Here is a 24,134-nt window from a genome sequence, read left to right as displayed (position 1 = left end):
TTTTTTGCCTTGGGATATGCGCATGGGGCGGAGCAGCTCTGCTGCAAGGAAAAGAGACACCAAATGCATAACATATGCTTCCTACTTTCTAACATACACACCGCTGTAGCACAATGACTTGTACTGTAACTTAAATAAAAAATAATCACTAAAGAAGCACAGACAACCCTCTCCCAAGCTACTTCCTGGAGGATGCCAAAATGTTCAATGGCAAAATGTTAAAGATATTCTATCCAGTGTATTCTAGGTCTGCCCTGGGTCTCCTCCCAGTTGTATGTGCCTGTAATACCTTGACAGGGAGGTATGCAGTGGGTCATTCTAATCAGACGTCCCAACGACCTCAACTGGATCCTTTCAGATGTCCTAGCTTCTTCCAAATGCCCACATTCTCCATTTCTAAGGGTGAACCCAGCCACGTTGTGAAGAATGGGTGGCTTGATTGTCCATCTCATTTGGTCACTTCACAAAAGCTCATTAGCAAAAACAGGGTTGAATCTGCTGGTAAATTACGAGCTTGGTCCTCAGGCCACAGCAGTGATAATGAACAGTCAATGTATGCATTACCACTGATGCTGCACCGATTTACCTGTCAATCTCCAAGTTACCGTGACCCCATGATGAAGTTCTTCAGTTGGAGTAGTGACTTGCTCCCTACCCAAAATACAGAATTGACCATTTTGGAGGGCATGGATTCTCATCATGACCATATCACACTCTGCTGTGAATTGCCCCAGAGCATGCCAGCGGCCACAGGTCAATGAAGCCATTTTGGGAATACTAAAATTACAAATTATTATCCTTATCGAAGCTTAGCAAGCAGCCCAGTCATTTCAGCTTTGGTTAACTACCATCCACGTTCAATGAAAAACCTATACACATTATGTTCTCACAATTTTCACAACAGCAGAATCTCCTAAATCAAACCTCTTGTTTGGGTTTTGCCCCCCTTGTAGGGTTTTGCCCCTCTTAACACAGCATACTATCATTATCATGTTTATTTGATGCCCTTAAAGATGGCTTTGGTATTGTAATAATTTGCAGTCTGCTCTGGGTGAAAGACTAATACAGGGTGAGAAGAGCCCATTGTTATTCTAATGGTCCTGTATATCCCACACTCTGCCTTTCTCTTGTCAGGAAATGACCCACCTGGTGCAATCCAAGTATAGAGGCTTTACTGCTTGAGTGTTTTGTTGTGCTGAATACTGCCCCTTAACACAGAGGGAGCATTTGCTACTAAGCAGAGGTTGAAGAGGGTAAGGGTCTCTCTTCAGATAACCCCTGAGGGGCCTTGGTGAGTTTCATCTCTGGGGAATTCATCAGCGCATTATAAACATATAATGGTAATCAGCTATGGGGGAAATCTGGCTAAGGTTGAAACATAATGGAGTTGGGAGCAGCAAACAGTAGTGAATACAACACATACATTATATGCATGTGTATCCTGAACACTTGCATAAGGACACACACACAACCTGAAGAAAAAGCAGTATTGGCTAGAAATCAAACTGCCTTGGTGTAATGCTGTTATTGTGTTTCCAAGAACCACATGAGAAGGACTTTGTCAGTCTCTCTTCTCGCTTGATCAGTGTAATCACATTAGTCTGCTTCATTCCTTCACACTTTGAGAGGAGAATATGAGCTAACACACCGCCTGACTAATTAACAACAACACATACCAGCATAGAAGCACTGTCCACAACTTCACTCTCATTCTCATTTTCAGAGGCTCTCTGATTAGTGCTTACACCATGTCCATAGGCGAAAATCACACACATAAAATCACTACGCACCATGTAGTCTTTGGTGTTGAAAACTGCAGTCTGATTTTTCAGAGTAAGTTATTAACTTCAGTGTTCTTCATCTGTCCCGTTTATTCTGTTTACTAAATCCAAACCGAGAAGGCAGCCAGGGGACACAAAGGCAGAGAAAAGGAGGGCAGAGAGAATGTGAACACAAAGAGCCAAGTCTCCTCTGTGTGTTTGTGGGTGCTGATGAGCTAGGCTGAGAGGATATGGAGAGGGTTTCCTGCAGGGCAGCAGTCTGCTCTGAATAGGCCAGCTGTTCTCTGCTCATTCTTGTGTCCCAGTGCCCACTGAGAATCCAGTTTTGCCAAAAAGAAGGACAGACACAGCCTCTCTGTGGCACAAACAGTGACAAAGCCTGCTTTTTTACGAGGGGTTCCATTCAAAGGTAACCAAAAGGCTCCAGGAGACTACAGAGACCATATGCTCCAACCGGGACCGAGCTTCTGCTCCTCCATCCGTCTCTCTCCTCGGGACACAGTCCACCTCCATTCAACCCCAGAACTGGCCCGGCTTGACCCAGCACGACTAGCCTGCGGGTGGCGTCAGGGCCCCCAGAGAGGTGTTGATGGGCTTGGTGTCCCAGCCTGGATGCCATGCTATAGCGGCCTGCTGACAGTGACATGTGGGCCTGCTGACGGAGCATCGAGGGGGAGCTGAGAGGAGCATGGTGATGCAATGTAGCCAGACATCTGTGGACTTGTGTGGGGCAGGAGAGGGTCAAACCCGAGGCAGAGGGGTGGAGAGTAATGCTTCTACTTTGGTTGTCAGTGAGTGCAAAGACAGGTGCATAGGGACAGAGCATAAGGACTTAATGGATCAATTGAGTGCAGTTAGTTAATCATTCACTTCTGCAACTGACAATTTTCTGAGAGTGGCAGACCTTGAATGTTTTCACTCTGCTGGGAATGAATCCACTCTGTCGCCATACAAAAAGTAGTGGGTTCAAATTGAACCATCATCTTTAGAGGCTCTGAAGGAAAGCTTGATAGTTTTCAAATTAGCCTGAGCTGCTTGTCTCATTGAAATGATAGTGTGATTAAAAGCATATATGCTCTGATGACTGAGATACACTGATATAATCATGAATAATAACATGGTCCCAATCACCAAAAAGCAAAACAGGTACTGGAATTGTCCTGAGTAAACAAAGTGATTATATTCACAAGGCAATAATCATTCAGTGTCATGATGTAATTACTCTTTAATCTCACTTCCAAATGAAGTACAAGGCAGAATCCATTTTTCATCAGAAATAAATGACATGCTGATTCTCTAATTTTAAAAGATCTACTTGAAAGGCTGTACAAAACATTTTAATATGCAGAGTAATATTCTAACATTAGGTTTAAAGTCATGGCCAGGACACTGATATAAGAGAAACTAGTTCAGTGAACCGTATGTTCAGATCGCTTTGACAGAAATTCACAACGAGGCAATACATTGATGAAATTTAGTGTAACATTTAGTCCTACATTACTCCCTGCTCAGAGTCTGATTCATCTGTTAAATCAGAAAAAAAAAAATCCCAGCTTGCAAATCTGAAAGAGCGCATTTGAGTATCTGAATTAACTGGGTTCAATATCGGAAACAGTGTTAGAAGCCCAGAAAGAAGTATTAACTTTCAAAACCTACCTTCACCCTTATGAATGTCATTTGACCTCATGAAATGACCATAAGTGTGAGCCACACACACACACACACACACACACACACACACACACACACACACACACACACACACACACACACACACACACACACACACACACACACACACACACACACACACACACACAGCACAAAGAAAAAACACTACAGTGACCACTGTGTAGATGCAGCAACATCACCAGATGTAGATTTGTTTGGGAAAGGAGAACTACCTAGATCACCCAGTCCTGCATACAGACTGTTACCATCATCCCCACCACTACAACACAAAGCACTAGCCTCAGTAATTCACCTGCTGTCCTGTGTAAGCAACACATCTCTTTGTCTGCCACATCTGCTCGGCCTTAATGAGCTCTGAGGCCTGATAATGATATAAGTGACTGCAGAGAACAGCACTGAGAAGAGGTTTCCTTCTTCTGTGAGCACAGGGGACAAACACAAAACAGACGTTCATACAGTATGCTGTCAGTAGTCATTACCGAGAGTGCAACCCTAATGTGCCTGCATATGCAAAAAAAAAGAGACAATATGCATATGGATATATAGACATGTCTGTCATCTTGTCTACCATCATTACCCAAAACACAACACTGATATGTGTACTGTGTAAATTGATGGTACAGCACTTGATGTTGCTTTCGCCATGTGTTGCTGTGCTTGATGCATCGCTTCAGTTGTAGCTGACCTCCAACAGTGACCAGTGCACCGTAAAGCCACTCTTGACAGGATGAAGGATTTCCTGTAGCTGTCAGTGAGGCCTGAAAAGCGGATGTGTCATCAACTGAGATTTTACGATATTTATTGCCGAGCTACTCCCCCACCCCCAAAGCTTCATATGCTTGTCAGGACGGCCTGAATCTGAGTCACACACAGGTCCAAATATAATACAGGCTGACAGCACTCGATACAAATATGCTTTGACGTTAATGCAGGACATGATGTAGTACTCCATGTTTGATATTTTGTGTGTCTCCGGAAGTTGAAGAGAGGTACTATGTAAAGGAAAATTATATCAAACATTTTTATTCTTTTGGCAAAGTAAAGAGCCTCATCTTGATTTAAATATTAAAGACTACATATAGCATTTAATAGTGCATAGCTACATCTACATAAGTGTGTGTGTATCTGTATTCTTACTGTATATCAAATATGGGATTTGAAGTAGTATCCATATAAACCGATTTTAGGTAACATAAGATCACAGTAGGGGTGGACGGTATAAACGGTATGAATTTGCCTTACGCTATACTGACTGTACTGTGCCACAAGCCGAAACACAATATAAATATTAAGCCATACTGCCCAGCTCTAGACTTGATGGCACTCAGATGCTGATTAAATTTAGCTTAGAAACTGTCTGAGCTTTCTTGTGTTTGGCTGGGATTACAAAGCAGGACGCCAAAAATAATATCTGTGTAGGTGGACGGTAAGTTAAGGTCCAAAGAGCTGCTATCACCTCATATAATCAAAAGCTGTTTACAATCCAGCAAACCGTAAGATGGTACTGGGTCAAATAAGGTTGAAATGCTGAACTCACACCCATTGAATTACCCAAATCCAAAATTGCATAGTGACTGTAAACCTTTACATCACTTTGAGGAACAGTCCAGTTCCAGTACAACTGATTAGGACAGGCATTTGTGTTTCTAAGAATGTAAACAGATGCAATGAATTGTGTGACTCAGATCTTCTGTGCACTGTGCTTGGTGTTCGGATCTGATTACTCAGCAGCAAGTGTCAGTAACTCACAGCGAGTGACGCCAGGAAGGTTTAAAGAAATGTTAGGAATTATTTGAGCCTGCGTGTGTGTATGTGTTTGTGTGTGTGTGTGTGTGTGTGTGTGCGTGCGTGCGTGCGTGCGTGTGTTTAGCTTTGCTTGCTCAGCGGCTAGCCTACAGTAAAGTGACAGGATGCTATGTTTCTTCAGGGGATGAGTCAGACCACAGATGACATGTCTGGCTGGTTAAACGAGGACACATACTTATCGAATGTCAGACTGATGTAATTTACATACAAACCAACAATTAGAAACGTTCACAGCAGCTGGCAGTTTGGCCGTAGAGTCTTATGTTTTTGAACGACCACCATCTTGAAGTTTACCTAGCTGGAAGGAGTGGTCCTTTTGTCCTTTTGGTATCCTTTGGTATTACGTGTCACAGATCACACAGACTGGAAAACATCAGCAAGCTGTACAAAGTTTACAAATGCCTTTAGATAATCAAATTATCAACAGTTTCTTTGCCATTCAGAGCCACAAAGTTGCAGTGTTGCCTCAGTTCTGTCATATTTTCAACCATATAACATGGCCTTCATAAACCACATTGGTATCACAGGGTGCAACTGAAAGCTCTGGAAAAGCATCAGACTATTTCAGTGGTCAAAAATGCTTATGCTTATTGATGCTTAGCTATTAAGAATAATATGAACAAAAAGTCCTAAAAGTTCTATTGATGAAGTCACAAGTCAGTAGGTCCATCTTCAACTTAGTAAACTAATTAAGACAATGTGTATTAATGGTTAAAAGCTCTGGAAAACAACTTCTTTTTTGTATTATTTGTATCATTATTTACATACTGATTGTGGATGACTAACCAACACCTATTGTGCAATATCAGGTGACTAGTAAATATTTGTAGTTTAAAAACTCCTGATGTTCATCCACTACCATTAACACTCCACTGTGCTTCTTGGTTGTCTACCCCTGTAAAAAAAAAATCAATAATGGTTCTGTTTTCAGAAGGCATGGATCCATGTAATCAAAAAGCCAAACTGTCCACCAAAGAGACTCCAGGCCCAGGTGAGGCAGCCTGTGCTTCATCCCCTGTCATGATCCCCTGAAGTTCAATTCAATTAGAGGTCACCTTCCTGTAGGATTTCCTTCAAGTACCTTCACACTCCAGTAAAAGACAACATGCCTATCTTTCTCTTAATCTTACTCACTGACTTGCTTGAGTGTTTTGTTTCCCTGTCTCTCAAAATCTCCCTTTGTGCCTTAAGTTCAGACCATCCACTGTGTCATTCCAGGCATGACTCATGTCTGTTTCACTGCGGAGAAGGCAGGTGGAATGAGAAAAAAAAAGTAGAGATGGAAAGATAAATGTAGAAACAAAGACAGAAGGTATGCCTCCATCCAAATGCTGCACAAGTTTGAAGCAAATATCTAAAACGTTACACAAGATGTGATTCAGTGCATTTTTTTTTATAACAACTGCTATGTGAGAGACATAAAACGAGGGCATGACAGGATCACCAAGCCATCAAGTGCATAAACCCTGTCTGATTTAAGCCAAGAGAGCTGAGCCAAATCGGAAGAACATGTAGTTGGAAAGAATGTTAAATAGAAAGTTTGCCCCGTCAAGTTTTCATCAGTCAACATTTCAATTAAGTCTCAACAAGTTATGCGAATTTCCCAGTCAGAGTTTTGCCCATTCACTGGGAAACAAATGTGGTGGGAAAAAAACACACACAGCAGGGCACACGTAATGAATGGTGATAAAATAAATCTGAAATGGCTAATCACCAAAAATAAAGAATGTTATAACTTTCCAGAAGGAAATCCATCAGGCTGTAAAAATGTTTGTGTGCAGTAATATATCAAAGTAAGCAAACTTAACAGACATGTCTTTTTTATTTTTGAAGCCTGGATTTCCTGTTAGTGCCAGATGCAGAAAAAGTCTTTAGAAAAGAAAGCAATAGAAAAAACAGAAAAGAGAAAAGAGAAAAAAAGGCAGTCCAGCTAGCCTTTCAGTAACTCAGCCTGCACCGTTCCACATCGATACAGCAATCAGTTTTTCCAGATCACTGAGCGACGGCTCTGTGCTCTGGACAAAGGTCACCCAGGATAGCCTTGCTGTGAGGTCCAGTGACCCACCCCGAGGAGCCAGACTCTGGGCTCCAGTCTGGCCTGGGCTCCCTTAATCACCATGACCAGAAAGTCAATACTGTGCACAAGTCAATTACCCAGGGAGGAGAACTCATGGCGCCACGTGATTCTGGAGTTTCCCTCATCCAGACCACCAATCTTTCTGACAGCCAAATCATAGGCAACTTATTGGATTCAGTGGAGAACGAGATCTTGACATTAATAATTCACTCTGTCCATGGCTGGAACTCATCTGCCTCTGCCACCGAGAGTGAGACCACACTCATGCACACAGTGGGTGAGAAAATGCAATGCTCGAATTGAAATGAGCCTCTCTTGCTGAGCTATATCATTCTCTGCTTCTTTGCCTCCTGTGGCCTCTTATTTGTTCCTCTATTTTTTTTCTCCTCTCCACCTCTGTCTTCTCACCCACTCTGGCTGACTGGTGATAGCATTCCTGTGCCAATTCATTCACTGTCGCCCATTCTCAATTTCCCAAACTCCGTATACTCATCAGTGGTGCAGTTGAAAATAAAAACAGTGAATAAATTATGGCCATGACTCTGCTTTCTGACTTTCATATCACAAAAGATTTAAGCCAATCTAAAAGGTGCATAAACTTTTCAGATAAAAGCACTTAAAGTCTACTTTTAAAAAAGCCAATTTCTGATGCCTTGTTTCTTTCTGTCCTCATTCCCTTCTTCACTGACCCATGCTGGTCTGATGCTAAAAGAAGTGTAATCTTCACTCCTTCCTTTTTCTTCTTCACTTTCATGCCCTCTTTATTTCTGCAGATCTTCCCTCTCTCCTTGTCTCAATCCCATTTTGCTCTTGCCAGTGGTGTCCTAGTGGTGATGGAGAGCCCGGTCTCTCTCTGTGAGCTGCTGTCCCTAATGAGGCTCCTCAGCCACACACCATATCAAATTAACAGGCTGCACCAACCTATTACAACCCAAACCCACCAGCCGGGCCTCGGGCGGAGCCAGCGCCTCACCTCACCGCACCGGCGATCTCACTCGCTGATTGATAAGATGTGATGCAAACAAAGGCAGCAGGGACAGGCAAAGAGGGGGATAGAGAGATAGGCAGATAGGCAGATAGACAGCGATGAAAGAGATGGAGGGAGCCAAATAAAAAGATATACACATCCGTATTTGTTTGCTAGGAAACATATCAGCCTTTCCAAAGAGTAATTATTCTCTTGATGGAATAAGTAGTGAGTGGAAAAGGTCACATGTCGCCTCTGTGAAGAATTTTGTATTCGTTGAGGCAGCAGTGAAGACTCTCCAGAGCCTCTCTAAAGTGCAAAACTGTTGGACTAAGAATACACGCAGGTCATTTCTATGTATTTACCATTGCAAAGTTACTAATGCAGATTATTTTACAGTCTAGTTTTCTGGTGGCAGAGACATCCAGAAACATCTGGATTGGTTCACATCGCTTAATACATCGCTTGGTTGGGAATGTATGCACAGGATAGTGTGTTATGCTGAAACCATCCAGCTGGCTAATTGGATCTCGAATCTTGGAACACACACTTGACATGCTCTGATAAGGTTATAATCTCCCTCGTGCCTTTATGGTGGTGGTTGACTATTTTAATTAATTAGTCACCTCAAGTTTAAGCATGGCACTCTTTTATAACTGTGCAGAAGGAGCGGACACAGTGACACAGTGTCTGCTTGTGAGAAAGCAGACATACAGCTGTTCAAATTACAGTGGACTAATACAGCATTAATTGATATAGTACATGCATGTTCATTGTTCAGCATGGAGATGTATACAGACATAAAAAAAGGAAAGGGTAAAAGTTTAAATCAAGCTACAATAATGGTTGGATTACCCTGCAAGGAGAGATAACAGCATGTGTCTCTGGAAGACAAACCAAGAGAAGGTCATTCCTGAATAAATGTCACCAATAAATTGGCTCCCAGAGAGAAAAAAAGACCCCCAGGTTATTTTACAAGACAACAAGGCTCCTATAAAAGAGCTTAGTCCATAGTCTATCACAGTGAAAACAGGAATCCTTAACTACTGCCTCCTGGCTAGAGTGATAGAGAGGACCAGTGAGGAAACGAAACATACACACAAAGACATATGAGGGAGAAAGAGAAAAGTTGATTCAACGTATATCAGACAAAGGACAGAAAGACAGAGTCGAAAATAGCAAATTAAGATATGGTGAAGAAAAAGATAAGGCGCGTGGGAGACAGAACAAAACAGAACAAACTAGACCATGAGAGACAAGGGAAAATGTTGAGAGGCTTTTTACAAGAGTTGGAGAGAGGAAATACAGATAGGGAGGGAGAGGAATACAGAGAACAGAAGCTCTGTGGAGGGATTCAGTGCTGGTTTGAGATGACAACTTCATCACTTTGTGCCAGCTCTTCAAACCCTCCTCATCCAACCATGTTGTCAACAGGCTTCTCCAGCTACATTACTCAAGCTGCAACAGCAGTAACAGGCTGGTCTCTTCGGACTGCTCTGCACTACAGTTCACACACATTTCACACAAATGCACACAGACATCAATTTTTTTTATTCACCTACTTTTTCAAAGTTCAACAACGGTTATAATGTGAATCATCACAGACATATTGTGCAGGTTGTCTTTTGCCTGCAAAGCATCATTTCATCGCTGTGGATGAGCTTGTCCTGAAATAAACCGAAAGGTCAGAGTGGTCTTTTCCAACACCCGAACTACGCTCAGCCTCCTAGACAATTACATAGTTTAACCGAACTTCATTTATTTTTTTACACATACACACAAAACAAAAAAAATAAGCATTCTTAAGACAGAAGCAATGGGAAACAACTAAATATTAATGCAATTATAACAGTATCCACTATTTCGTACATGAAGCCATGCAAAGCAACACAAGGTAAGAAAATACAACAAATCAATGATGATAGTTGATATAGTACATACTCAGAAGGGTGGATACTTTTTTTTAGCTTTTATTTGAGGTTTTTTTTTAAAACACACTTATTTTTTTTTTCTTTTCTGTGTGACACACTCTCCAAGTCATACAGGTGATATTTGTGTCCAAAGGTAACATCGCATGAGCTAATTACAGCAATTTAATGAAGCATGTTTGTGTGTCTTACTCTAACACAGCGCAGTATACCACGATATTTCTACAGGATTCAGTAGTGCATTTGTGTCCTTGTGAGTGCTTATCTGGCGTTCCCTTGTCTGTCTTTCTTTCTTGTTTTTTTTAGTGTCCATCTGTTCCTGTCCTATCCTTCAACAGCTGCAGAGTGCTAGCCGCCCACTCGCTCATACTCACACCTAAAAGCTCTCTGTCACACCAGAGTGTCAACAGGCCCGTTTTCCTCTCCAGCTTGACTGCAGTCACTGTGCAAAAAAGCCCAGGCCTGCAATCAGATTGGTGCCAGGCCAGCCATCTCCCTCTCTATTACTAATTCACTAAGTCTGTCATCTCTCTCTCTCTCTTTTATCCAGACCAATAATCTCCATCAAGTCACTGCCTGCAACAAAGACACAAGTTACAACTTGAAGTTCTTTCACCACTTCAGGGCAAATGGATACTTGACATATCAAATGACCCACAGGAAAGTATGTCTGTGTGCACAGCAGCTGTGTACGCATGCATCTGTGTTTGTGTGTGTGTGTGTGCATGCATTAACAGACCTCATTCATGCATGCTGCAGGCCCTGGGTAGCCAGCAGCAGGTATGAATTCTACCCTGTCCTCTTCTGCAGTGGCCCAGACATGGATTAATGGTGTCATTAATCTTACCTTTAAAATGAATGACTTCAGCACCTCCAACCTGCACCAAAGTGGTTTCCCAGTCCCCCCCTCTCCCCCACACTCCAACCCCTCCTTACCCACTCAGCTGTAGTGGATGGCTAGTGGGTCTGCCATCCTATCCATCCTTGGCTTGGCACAGCCTGGCACAGTGGGATATCAGGAATGCTCCTGCCAGTACACACCACATCCTCTCAGTATTGCTAGTTCTGTGTTTGTGTGTGTGTGTGTGTGTGTGTGTGTGTGTGTGTCTGTGGACACTAAGCTAGTTAAAAAAAAATGCAAAAATGCATTGGCCATGCAGGGAACAGAAAAGGGATTGTCACATTTCTTGCAAAGATTGCCTAACTGCTGCCAAATATGGATCAAAAGCTAATGTACTCACTGCAGCTCTCTATTTCATGATGCTGCCCTCAGACAGGGGGGTTAGTGAATTGTGATGGGAGACGATGTGGAGGGAGGAAAAGACGGAACAGGAAATAGATCTGTCATTGTTGATCAAATGAATGTACAACCAGGCGTTAAATAAGAATGAATAACAGCCAAATGCAACATTTTGTTTTGATTGAAAATCAACCAAGTCATTTTAGATGAGAAACACCTTAAGGAAGCATATTTGGTTCCTGATATGGTAACGGCTGGGAGTGTCTGTGGATGTCACGCTGCCTCATTAACTTCAATCACACCAACCTGTTTGAATCCAGGAACCAACTGGTACAAATACTGCTTTGTGTGATACTGAATGGATTAGAACTGCTAATCTGACACCAACTGACTAAACGTGTTGAGGAATGTAAAAGGCATGAGGCCATATGTTTGAACTGTGTGAGTATACAGTTTCTTCTATGATTTCAATGATTCCTTGTAAACCCAGTGGCACAGCTCAGTCTGTTATGATATGAAACACTATGCCATAAGAAAAAAAGAAGGTATAAAATATAAGGTGCACAATGACTATGAGTAAAGCAGCACAAATGTAATGCTTGCTCTCACCAGCACTGCATGTGTAGATATTCAGTGAAAATGTCAAATATATCGACAACTACGTGCACAAATCCGTGTGAGTAGTCAGAGCCGCAGTGCTGGGTAGCATTTATCACTAAGTGAGGGGGAGGGAGGTTATCAGGCTGGAGCTGGAGATTTCTCATTTCATCAATAAGTCGTCAGTCTTCCTGCTCTTCCCCTCTCCTCCCACCTCCCACACCTTCCGCTCCTCAGCTTCGCCAAATGAGTCTCCAAGCCACAGAAGCCACTGGCCATTACCCAGTAGGCCAAACACACACACTCACACACACATACACACACACACACTCAGTATTTGAACTGTACGTCACGCACAAAACTATTTTTAAAATGTCAGTTTAGCCAGGAAATGGTTCGCTGAGAAGGTGTGCTGTTTCATAGCAGATTACAGCTAAACAGCTCAAGTATACCTCGTTCTTATGGTTGTCAGCATCACAGAAATTAAAATGATGTTCTTTAATATGTACTGTATGTTTGTTACTATATAGTGACACAACTACACAAAGCTTACATGGTTGAAACCTCTTGATTTGTTTTCACAGCCAAGCCATATTCATTTACTAATATGTTTTGTTTGGGCTAATAAACTAACATTTTTCATATTAAACATCTTATTTGTCAAATTGGCTTGAGCTGTTGTATTATGTTTGCTCGCACTGAATTGATGGAGAGAGCAAAAAAATGTTTGACTAGGGAACAAGAAGGGAATCTTTGTGGAGAATATTTGTACAATATCATGAAGCTGTGGATCTGTGGTTTATCATATAACCAGACTACTTCATATCTGGACATGACGCACAGTAAAACTGCTGTAAAACAATATGTGGTACACATTATTATTAGATGACATTACAGAATACTATGACAAACTAGCAAATATTAAACTTTAGACTTCCACTTCAGCAGTTGTAGTTCACTCCGGAGGGATCTCGTTACTGTTCTGTTTTTAAGAAATAAAACTCGGCTCTGCTCTCATTACACTGCATTTTGTTGACAGGACCATTTTAAAAGTTGAAATAATATGTGCCTAACAATAGCAACGAGCCAAAACAAACAAAAAACACAAGACCACCAGCTCTGGCATAGTAGAGCACTGGCATTGCATCACTTAGTACCACCCTGTCAGATCAGTGTGTAATAACTATCAGTCATTTTTCGTGGGATCATGTAGATGTGACATAAGTGGGTAGCTGGCTCCTGAAAAAATCTGGCAACCATTGAATGGGGCGTGGATGTAATGACTAGTCAGAGAGCAGGGTGGAACAGTAGACTGTTTCACTGTTTCTACAAAAAAGAAAAGTGAACTCCCAGCAAAAAGTGAACACCCTGCAGGCAACAGAAAACCTTGAAAATAAGATTACTGTAGCTGCAGTATGTTACTTAGTTGTTAATAGAGGCCATGTTTTTGTGCCTAAAAGGGGGCCTGCTATAGTATCAGGAAACTAAAATCCTTCCTTATCTAAGCTAACATTATCAATAACCATCTGCTGTGTTGCAGGGTGTGTTATGTCATCCAAGGAAAGTTACTGCTCTACCTTTGTGGCCAGAACTTACCTTATCAAATGTTCTTGTAGGCTGTTTTTATCATCACTCAACTGAGGAAAAAATGGCCATCACCACTCAAAAAGTGTATATCGACAAGTCTTGAATATAGCCTAAATACAATATGGGTCCCACTGCGAAGACAAGACTTATGGAGCTGCTTTGGTCATTAAATAGCTTGCAATTATACTATTGTCTTTAGTATAATTAAGGATACTTTTAAGTGTGTGGTGTTCTTTATTTTAGATATGATTTCAGGTTTTGGGATGCCTGGTGAAGTTTGTCACTGACAAAAAGGTAGCGAGTTGGGGGGATAAAGTGAAGTCATGCATTAGGAAGGCTCTGCCCGTGATACACTTCAAACTGTTTCCTGTTAAATACTCATCTCATGGCATCTATGTGAGACCTCACAGCTTTTAGCAATGTCATAATAACTACGTAATTTGTGCTGTAGTTTCACTGCATGCTAACCATGTTGTATTTATGTGTACAATAATTTTGTGATGTGAACGGTGTCTCAGAATGTCATTATTTAAGGAACCAGCTGTCCCCAGTCTTGCCTGGAGATAGTTAATGAAAATATGGTATAATTCATAGCAAAGATTGTAGTTTTGAATAATTTGAGCTGGTAAAATGAGCAACTGGGAGTTGATTGCATGGCCCAAATTCCCTGAAACAATAGTTGTGAGGCGTGAGAGGAAGGAGGGGGTGTTAATTATTCACTTCCCTGTCCAGTTTTCAGCTAATGGCCATGCAGTCTGTGCTTATTTATAGCTGCCTATAATCAGCTGGAGTAATGCATAAATGTGTTTCTGAGGTAATTCTTTAGCAATCTATCAAACATACCAAGACAGATGTGAAAGAAAAGAAAAAAAGAACCAGAGGTGAGAGGACAACTGCAGAATTATTACATGCATACTAACACTAAAATCAAATTCCCATACTAATGGCACAGACTTGGAAAAAAATCACCTTCGAGAAGTGCCATTGTTGGTACATGCTCCGGATATTCCTCAAGTTACAGCTCGGGGCAATAAAAGCAGGGTTAGAGGCCAAGAAATGTGCTGCCACATGTACCTGCCATCGCCTGGGGCGAGTTTTCACTCTTGTGAGTGAGTAAGGAAGAGATGGAAACCATTCAGCACACCATGCCTCCATTCTTTCCTCTTAAATTATCCCCATAAACTCACCCACAGGTGCTGTAATATAAATTTGTTCCCACTGTCTCCGCATCTAGTTCTCTCTGCTGTCACCCTCGTTACGTTTCTATTTATGCCTCAGTCTTTTGTCAGTCTCTATTTTCTCTCAGTCTTCTCTTTCACTCTCTTCCTCTCTCCTTCCTACCACCTTAACTCTCTCACACTGTCCCAACCTATGAACATGGTCTCTCACCCACCCAGGCTATTTTCAAACCGGTAATGTTCCTGGCATTTATACTGTAGAGCCAACAGGGGGCTTAGAGCCACGCTATCATGAGTAATTGAAATAATCAACTCCATTGCTAATGACTCATCTCTTTGGCACTGGATGCTAGCTTCCACATCACTGGGAGTGTGGTAGAGAAGGTGCCAGTGCCGGGAGACATTTCCCAGCACATCTCTCAGACAGAGAGTGAGAGAATACTGTGAATCAACCATTATGGAAAACATCAAGGTTTTTCCCTCTGGGCTTTACGGCCCTGTTGCTCAACTCTCCTGTCGCTAAATGATTGAGTATGATCTGAAAGATGGGATGAGGACAAATTGAAGTTACAACTTTGACACAGAGTGTAATAAATTCACCACTAACATAAAGTATTTCACACCGGAGGGGTTATTTTTGTACCCCCCCCAACACACAATTCAGGTGCCGTGGCCATTGCTTGAGGACAAGAAAGCAGACTGGGATGGAGCGTGTTTGTTCGAGAGAATTCAATCATACAAACTGTTTGCACAACAGGCCTCCTCTGCACTGTGGGAAAACTCTCACATGCTCGTCTGCCTAGCTGACTGGGGAGTATGAGTATGAGTGTGAGTGTGTGTTCATTGAGAAATGGCTTGACGCAGTCTGCCCTGCAGTATTAACCCCGCCCCTTGTACTTGTCAGTGTAACAAGTCTCAACAGCTACAACAATGTATGAGGGAAGCGGAGTCAAGCGGAGCAGATAAAGTAACATTGCAAAAGTTGATTCGAGCTTTTTCTTCCGACAGCTCCTCCTGTGATTAGTTAGGTGCTGCTTGCGTTGGGGTATGCCAGGAATGGCTGTGCTGACAGCTGAAGAGGTGTGTGTGTGTGTGTGTGTGTGTGTGGGGGTCACCATAAACATATCTGTGTGTGTTTACATGCGGGAGAGAGACAGAAAGATACAGAGAGACAGTTCTGTTCAAGTGTGAAATGTGTCACAAGCTTGCACACATGTAAAATACATATGCCGACATGAGATACACACCTAATAAAAAGTAACTCAACATGCCAGGACATCAGCTGACAGCAAGGGGAAAACCGTCTTTTCCCAAGCTTACACGTACACATGCAATAGACACGCACGAATACAAATATAGCACATGCAATAGCTGACGCGTGTAGACATGACAAACATTCGAGGCACTCTGGAAAAACGCACATGTACACAAGCAGGAAATGTTTTAGAGACAAAGCAAGGCTCCGCACACGTCTTCACGTAACTGCAGGTGGTGCAGTGAGCCCCGGCCTGCAGCCAGTGTGGAGCAGCTTATGGGTGGGTGGGGCTGGCTTTTCAGGTTAAGGAAGTTGTGGCATGCCCCTCTAGCAGATCCATAAATCAGCCAGCTCAACCTCACTAAGGATGGCTCTTGGGAGACAGAGAGAGAGAGAGAGAGAGAGAGAGAGAGAGAGAGAGAGAGAGAGAGAGAGAGAGAGAGAGAGAGAGAGAGAGAGAGAGAGAGAGAGAGAGAGAAGGACATGGAATTTGCAGTACACACACAAGCATGAGTGCCAGCCCATTCAGCTCAATCAAACACACACACACACACACACACACGTGCAAAGTCACGTACACATGCACAGTATACATGTGCGTCAGCAAACACACACACACATATAAACAGCAGGAGTGCACACACTGTTATGTAAACGCCTGTGGCATTTTTTTGCCTCGGGCCTTATGTGCCACACCTCCCACCATGTGGGTGAGCATATATGTTTGTGTGTTCAAGGTGTGTATGTTGTGTAATCAAGGAATCATAATTGTAACTTGAAAATAACACATCCGGTTTCTTTTTAAGGTTAACTTGACACTAAACATGTGACATCAGTATGCAGAGCTTATTGGTCATTTTATTTTTTTGCTTTGTGTTTAACGTGTGGACGGGGCCAGAGACTTCTTGCATCTATGTTGGAATCTGTAGTTCTTATAGCAGATCAGAAGGTCTGACACATATGAAGCTTCTTATATGTAATATATATCTAGAAAATATATGTTATAAAAAATAATGGTCTTCCACTCACTACTGAGTTGCATTTAGTTTTAGTGTAAATATCAGATACCTTTTCTAATCAGTATGAAAGTGCAGACTGACCTCCTACTAATGACATATAGCATCTGTATTAACTGATATGTTATTGTACATTTAGAGCTATTTGACCATAGGGTTTGGAAATTTCATTGGTAATCCATTATATATCATGTGAATGCTAGTTATGTGTCTCAAAAAGTGTCAGAGCAACTGAGCCGACAAATTATAGTCTGCTGTACTGACAGAGGCTCTGACCCATTCACAATCTGTCACACAACTACTTTTTACAGTGATTACCGCAACTTTTTCTAATGTGAATGGAATTTTTTATCAAGACTACTCTATTTATTGTTTATAGAATGTGCACTGATGATAGAGATTTCACAAATTGTTATGCAGGACTGATATCAAAGCCACTAATGTAGAAAATTACAAATATCACTATCAGTAGCTACTCAATATTAAATTATCTTGATTGACAGAGAGAAATAGCTACAACATGTGCTGAAACTTGAAACCAAAAGTTGTCAGTGTGACAATGCACTATAACAGTCAACTTTTTTTTTTCTTGCAGTCTGCTTCCAAGAATTAATTAGACACTTCATATAAGAAGCTATCTTTTACGCACCTTTGAGTTTTACAAGTTGAGACAGTGAAAGTCTATTTTATGAGGAGCTAGACTGTTTTATGGATGATATAAATTTGACTAGTGGTAAATTAAGAACTTGCTTTGACAGCCATAAATAGCTACGTTTCTGTTGTGCCGGCATATTCAGAATTTGGTGTTCATCTGCGCCCATCTGTGAAAGCGAGCACTGAGAAAAGAGGAGGTTATCTACCGCCAACAGTCTGAGAGCTCAAGAAGACTCAAGTATTGTTAACAGCACCGGTTGCCTGGATAGTGCAAGGGAAAAGAGATGAGAGACAGAAATAGGGACAGAATAAGACAGAGAGAACGACGTGAGCCTTTAGCTTCACATGAGTGGTTAGGTCCTTTCTTGGCGACAGTGCAGCAGCCCGAATGCTTTCTCTCTCTCTCTCCTTTTCAGCCAACTAAAATCTGAGTGTGCAGTTCTGCTTGACCAATGTACTGTCAAAATGAGAGAAGCAGAAATTACTCTATAGCCATAGTCAGTATATTGATGTATTTGTGCACAGGTCTAGCCAGCTAATACTGGCTTTGCACATTTGACAGAGAGAGCAGCTCTTGACCATCATGACACTGTTGAGGTATACTTGAGAAAGGCACTTAATGTAGACCAGTGTTTCTACCCTAAGTGTTAAATGAAATGCCATCCAGTACCAGTCAAAAGTTTGGACACATCTTCCCATTTACTTGAGTAAGAAAGCGTGTCCAAACTTTTGACTGGTTCTATATACTGTACAACCCATAATGCGCCAGTAGAACGTGCATTTGGGTATTTGATATTGTCACTTAACCATTTAATCTTGCAAAATCCAAGAGCACACCAGCTATAATTATGATTAATATCATTTAAAGCCTGCTGTCACCAGTATGGCCAGTCTGAGTTACACTTTTTAGACTTCTGACAGTATAATTATATAGATATTTCACATGATCACCATGCTTGCAGATAAAGATATCAAATATTGTTAATTCTCCCCTGTGCACCCATAGGTTTGAATTTAAAGTATTATTTGACTCAGAAATATGAAAGCCTCCATCCATCACTAGAGAATGTTAATATTAAAAGAATGAAGAAACACACAAGCAGCTCTGTAAAAAATAAAAAAAAAAACCCTGCCAGCTCATTCAAAACAGTTTTTTTTAAGTAATCAATAGATAGGAGTAATAATAAAAAGGAGCCTGAAAAAAACACCACCTGAGGTTTCAAAGACAGGAGCGACAAAAAACAACAAAAAAAGAGACTGAGGACATCCGATCTGACAGACAACTGCTTCCAACGTAGCTTCTTTTTTTTTTTTTTTCAAATATAGCCAAACATGGAACTGTGTCTAGGTACATTTACAAAGCACAGAAAAGACTCAAGATTCAAGCGATAGCACAAAAGCCTCACTCCAATTTTTCTTTTTCCTTTAGAGCTACTTCCACCTGAGAGGGGGGCGATAAATCTTGAGTTTTTGTGCTCAGCTGAAGCAATGATTGGGCCAGAGGTCAAACCAGTAAGACAGATGAAAACATGAGATTGTCTGGAGGCCCATTAAAAGAAAATTGCTGAGGAGGGACAGAGACATTCATGTCCTGCCTTTGAAAGGAGAAATGTAAAGTGTGTATTTGTATGTGTGTGTGTGTGTGTGTGTGTGTGTGTGTGTGTGTGTGTGTGTGTGTGTGTGTGTGTGTGTGTGGGTGTGTGGGTGTGTGGGTGTGTGTGTGTGTGTGTGTGTGTGTATGAGAAGGTGAGAGGTAGTGGTTTATGGTAAATGATATGACTGCGTCAGCTTATCAAGGCCCAAATACCGATATCTTGCAGTCATCCAATTTCCAGAAACATCCACTCGAGGTCTGACACTCATACAAACATCTGGAACATTCCTCTGTTAGGTACTAAGGTCTGTTTAGGACAGGAAAACAGCTGCCACATGTTTTGTTTTTCCTCACGTTTCATTATTTCTCTCCTTTATGCACATTCTTTGTTCTTTGTCATTGCTGTGCTCACTACGCCACAGAGTGAATGTACGCTCTGACAAAGCTGTGTGGAGAATGTGGTTGAGCTGAATTCTTATGTTAGCACACAACTATTGTTGTCTCGAGAAAAAAGAAAAAGGAAAAAAAAAACGTCTTCCTGGAAATCCCAGCAAGTGGCTGCCTCCACATGCACACAGCTCGGCGGAAAAAACATTTTTGAAAAACACCCTCTCTTTATTGGTCCTATTCCTCTGAGGTGTGTTTTTAAAATCACTTATGGGCTGGTATGACTTCTGAGGTCTAAGTCACTGCTTTTGAAAATGTTTTGAAACCCTCGATGACACACATTTCATCTCTGCACGGCTGCACCTGTCATGTAAAGCGGCATTGGGCCATCTGAGCCTCTACGGTAATTCCCAGCTTGGAAACATATGGCCACATCACACTACATAATAATTTACACTGCACTGAGACATACAATATGAAGTCATAGCAAACACACAAATACATTACTAGATAGAGGTAGCTAGGTGACACCAAATAGATATTTTAGAGAACTTATAACCAAGAAAGGGGATAGAAAGGGTTGGTCTATACCTGCCATCATCTTCTGGGCCTCATATGGCTCCATGTAGCCATCATTCTCGGTTGTCACTTTCTCCGTGCTGGTCTGTGTGCCACCAGCCTGCTCAGCATCGAAAGGGTCCGCATAGTCTTCAAGGATAATGAGCTGCAGAAGAAAATAACAAAAAAACAAGGAAAGGTGAGATGGACGAGAGGAGGGAAGGGGGGTAATATAGCAAATTTTGCTGCTCTGTTGAGCAATACAACATGGATAGGTGTCGGGAGAGCTGCATGACAAATATCGCTGCGGCCCAGGACAGGACCAACTGATATCCACTGAGGCAGGCCTGATGATAAAGGGAGAAACACATAAATAACACCCCACCTCTGTATGCCTCAACACACCACCACAATGCCTCAGCTTTAGCCTTACAGCACGTTCTCCGCTACTGCTGGTGTGCCTAATTATATGATAGCCCAGCGACAGGCCTACATTTCAAAAGTAGAGGAGAAGACCACAACTGCTCAACTTTCTTAAGAAAAACAATTTGGCAGATTTATGCCGAGCTGGCAGTGAGCCACGGCTAATTGCAGTCTTGCTCTTTTTGCCGAGCATTTTGTGCAGTAGATGGCAATTAGGTGGACGTCTTGAGACCCAGAAATACAGCTCAAACCTTTAGGGAAGGGAGCAACTGTCCACTGCTATAGTGCCTTGGGGGGATATTTGCTTCCTTGAAATGTCTGCTTCTCCTACCAGGTCACCATTTGGAAAGTAAAGGTCTGCCCTATGAAAAGAAATAAACTCCCATCTGGGGCTTCATCCTCTTGGCCATTGGATCTAATGATTGTGTGTGACTGCACTGGTTTGAGCCAGCTGTTAGGAAATTGACTTTTTCTCTGTTGAGACTCCGGACAGTCTAGTCTTGCCAATCAGTGGGCACACAAGGGCCTGACGAGGAGGTCATCGCATGCTCTGTAATTTGAAAACATTTTAGTGAAGGCTTTTAAACAAATAAGGAAACACTTATGCCAACACCTAAATGAGCATGTAACTGTGTGCATGACTGGCACAACTCCCTATGAGTCATGTTACAGAAAGGGATTTGGTCTCATTATAAACAAGCTCATCACTCATCTGGTGGATGGGGCCGGGCGGGGCACACTGGAGGTGGACGGAGCCTCCACCACCTAGCCAGATTTCCCAAGAGCAACCACAGTCCATTTCTGCCGCAGAGAGAACACACTTCCCAAAAGCAAACTCAATCTGCAGGGCGCCCATGAGAGTGCCACACACACAGTCATACACATACACACCTGTCAAGCCTCAGGGGAGTATGTAAAATATATAACTGTCTAACTTTGACATTTCTCTTCATTTGGGAAAGCACTGACATTTTTACAGCGCTGATTGAGGTCAAGTGTCATTTAATGCAGACATACACAATAAAATACAATTTTAAAAAATATCTTGGGAAAAAAACATGTTTGGAAGTGTTAGATTCTAGAAAGTTCACTAGGGATAATTTGTAAGCCACTTAGTGACAAGAGAAACGCTGGCAGGTATTTTCCTGCACAGATCATCTCCACTATAGATGGATTAGGCAATAATAGCAAAGAAAGTAAGTAAAGCGGATGTGTTTCAGAGCAGCTACTGTGTGTTAAATCCGCCTTCTTCAATATTCCCTCTCCATCTGTTTTGGGGAAAATAACTAGAACTTTTTTGTGCTGCAGCATAATTATGGGTTCCTTAAATGTTTTTGCTTCTGTGAATTCAAGCAGGGAGGGATGGGGGGGGGGGGGGGGGAGCAGAAAGGGAGGGGGGTCCAATACAAACATTGTCCTGGTTTGTTTTTGTGCCACAAAAATATACATATTTCACTCACAAGTTTAATTAAACATTCAGCAATTCAGATAAGCAACAACTTTGCAGCCCCAGAGAGACCCCAAATCTCTCAGCAAATTATGCATGGCAGCCACATTGTCATTACCATCTCGTACCTTGTTGCATGGAAACATAGCCATCGGTAATCAGAACGTGTGCCAAACCCACCTCAGATACAGTCACTGCAAACGCAGCCCAAACCTAAGAATAAACAACCCTCACTAAAAGAAACAATGAATCATCTAAATGCCCATCTGACTGTGGTCCGCATACTGCAGCAGAGTGGCTCGAGGTTAGAGACCATATCCCACAAATGTGATAAAAAATCCTTTAAATGCAGCAATTTGCATTCTCTGCAGCATAAAATTACTTTGCCTCATATCAATACCATTAAATAGATTAACACCTGTGAACTTCATGAATACAATCTTCTATCTCAGACTGAAAGCAGCTGTGTCACGCAACTGGGTTGAAGTGCCAGGACACTCAATGCAGATTTCCCCAGCTTCAGATTACAGAAATGATTAATGCCCGCATGCAAGGGCAGACATCAGCAAGGTTTTCCTACAGCAGAGGTCACACCTTGAACATCTACCATCTTACCACTTCATGCACCATCATGAGCCAAAAGGATGTTTGGGCATGTTTTCAGGAAATAATGGCAATCAATTATTGAGTTATGTGTGGAGCCACACCAAATGCATGACATCATCTTTGCCTTTCCTGTTGACATAATGTAGGACAAATAAAGGGCGGGGTACAGTATGTGATGAAAACTTCTGATAGCTTAAGACATAATCATGTCTCGAGACTTAATGCAATCGTGGATTAAAAGAAATCTTGGATTAAAGACTCTAGACACTAGGCTTTGCTTGGCACATCAGCAGTGGTTCATCTTTATGACTCGGAAATGTTGGTTTGATTCAGTAATGCCTAAAGCAGCATGAAGCACTTTACTATTATGTATGTGTTTCAGTATGTTTTATTGCTACTTAACAATCAAAATCAGATTCAAGCAAGTCTAATAGACCTGCCACTACTGCGAAAGAACGACAGAAATCTGTTCTCTGAAAACAACCTCTGCAGAGGCTGAGCCACTATTTAAAATACTTGTTTTCGTAATTTTACCTTCAAAATATTATATGTCAAGATGCAATCAAAATGTACCTACATCGTTTGTCTGATTATGAGGAATACTACTGCTGTTAACAATGTGAACAACTTAATTATGGCCCCTGTTTCCACATATATACTTTACAGGCATATATTTAGCACTGAGTTAAGCAGGCACCTGGTCATGTTCTTCCAGTCAGTAGAGGGACACTTAGCTTTTCTTAACCACCAAAAGCAAATGAAGTTGATGACAAACCAGTTTCCACCCTTCTTACAGTTAAAACAAAAATGAAACAAAAAGAAGAATAAGCACGCCTCTTGCTATTTCACTTTCTTTTTGAATTATTAGGCAACTGTGTGACAGAAAGTCTCAACTAGGTAGCAGTAATATAGATGACTAATTTAAGTTGTTTGCTCCACAGTGTCATATTCCTACTTTTTAGTAGTCTGTTGTCGCCTGCTGGCAGACAACAATGTTAATAAGTTTAGTCAACATCAAGCCGTCCTAGGCATCTGGGGGATTTAAGCCATCAAAACTTTTGATCTACAGCCTCTTTAAGGTACCATCTCCCTGCCCCAGAAGCCTAGTTGATGTTCATGAGTGGAGGAGGTGGTTAATATTTCCAAATAGTTCCAATGTGTCTTTCCTGTCCCACTGCACTAATGACTACTCGACAGCAGGAGGAGCACGGGGTTGTGAGGAGAGGGGTGCTAGAAAGTAGTGGCGCCTGGGGACACACCATCTGCCTTGTGGCATGCCAGGGTGTGTCAGGACTGTAGCCAAGCCACACTTGTCATGAAAGTAAAATTCACCCCTCAGCA

The 24,134-nt window shown here is 41.9% G+C and overlaps 1 protein-coding gene across 3 annotated transcripts in view; it reads right to left on the bottom strand.

Annotated features, from left to right (window-relative positions):
* LOC133981753 (SH2 domain-containing adapter protein F-like) overlaps window positions 1-24,134 on the bottom strand; it is a 96,937-nt gene that overhangs the window by 60,581 nt on the left and 12,222 nt on the right. For all 3 annotated transcript variants that reach the window (XM_062420598.1, XM_062420606.1, XM_062420614.1), the window contains exon 2: window positions 20,351-20,483. In XM_062420598.1, coding sequence (XP_062276582.1) covers window positions 20,351-20,483 — 133 coding nt within the window. The remainder of the gene's footprint in view (window positions 1-20,350; window positions 20,484-24,134) is intronic.

This window comes from Scomber scombrus, chromosome 1 (genome assembly GCF_963691925.1).
Source record: "Scomber scombrus chromosome 1, fScoSco1.1, whole genome shotgun sequence".
Classification (NCBI taxonomy): Eukaryota; Metazoa; Chordata; class Actinopteri; order Scombriformes; family Scombridae; genus Scomber; species Scomber scombrus.
This window is presented reverse-complemented; position numbering and strand designations above follow the sequence as displayed.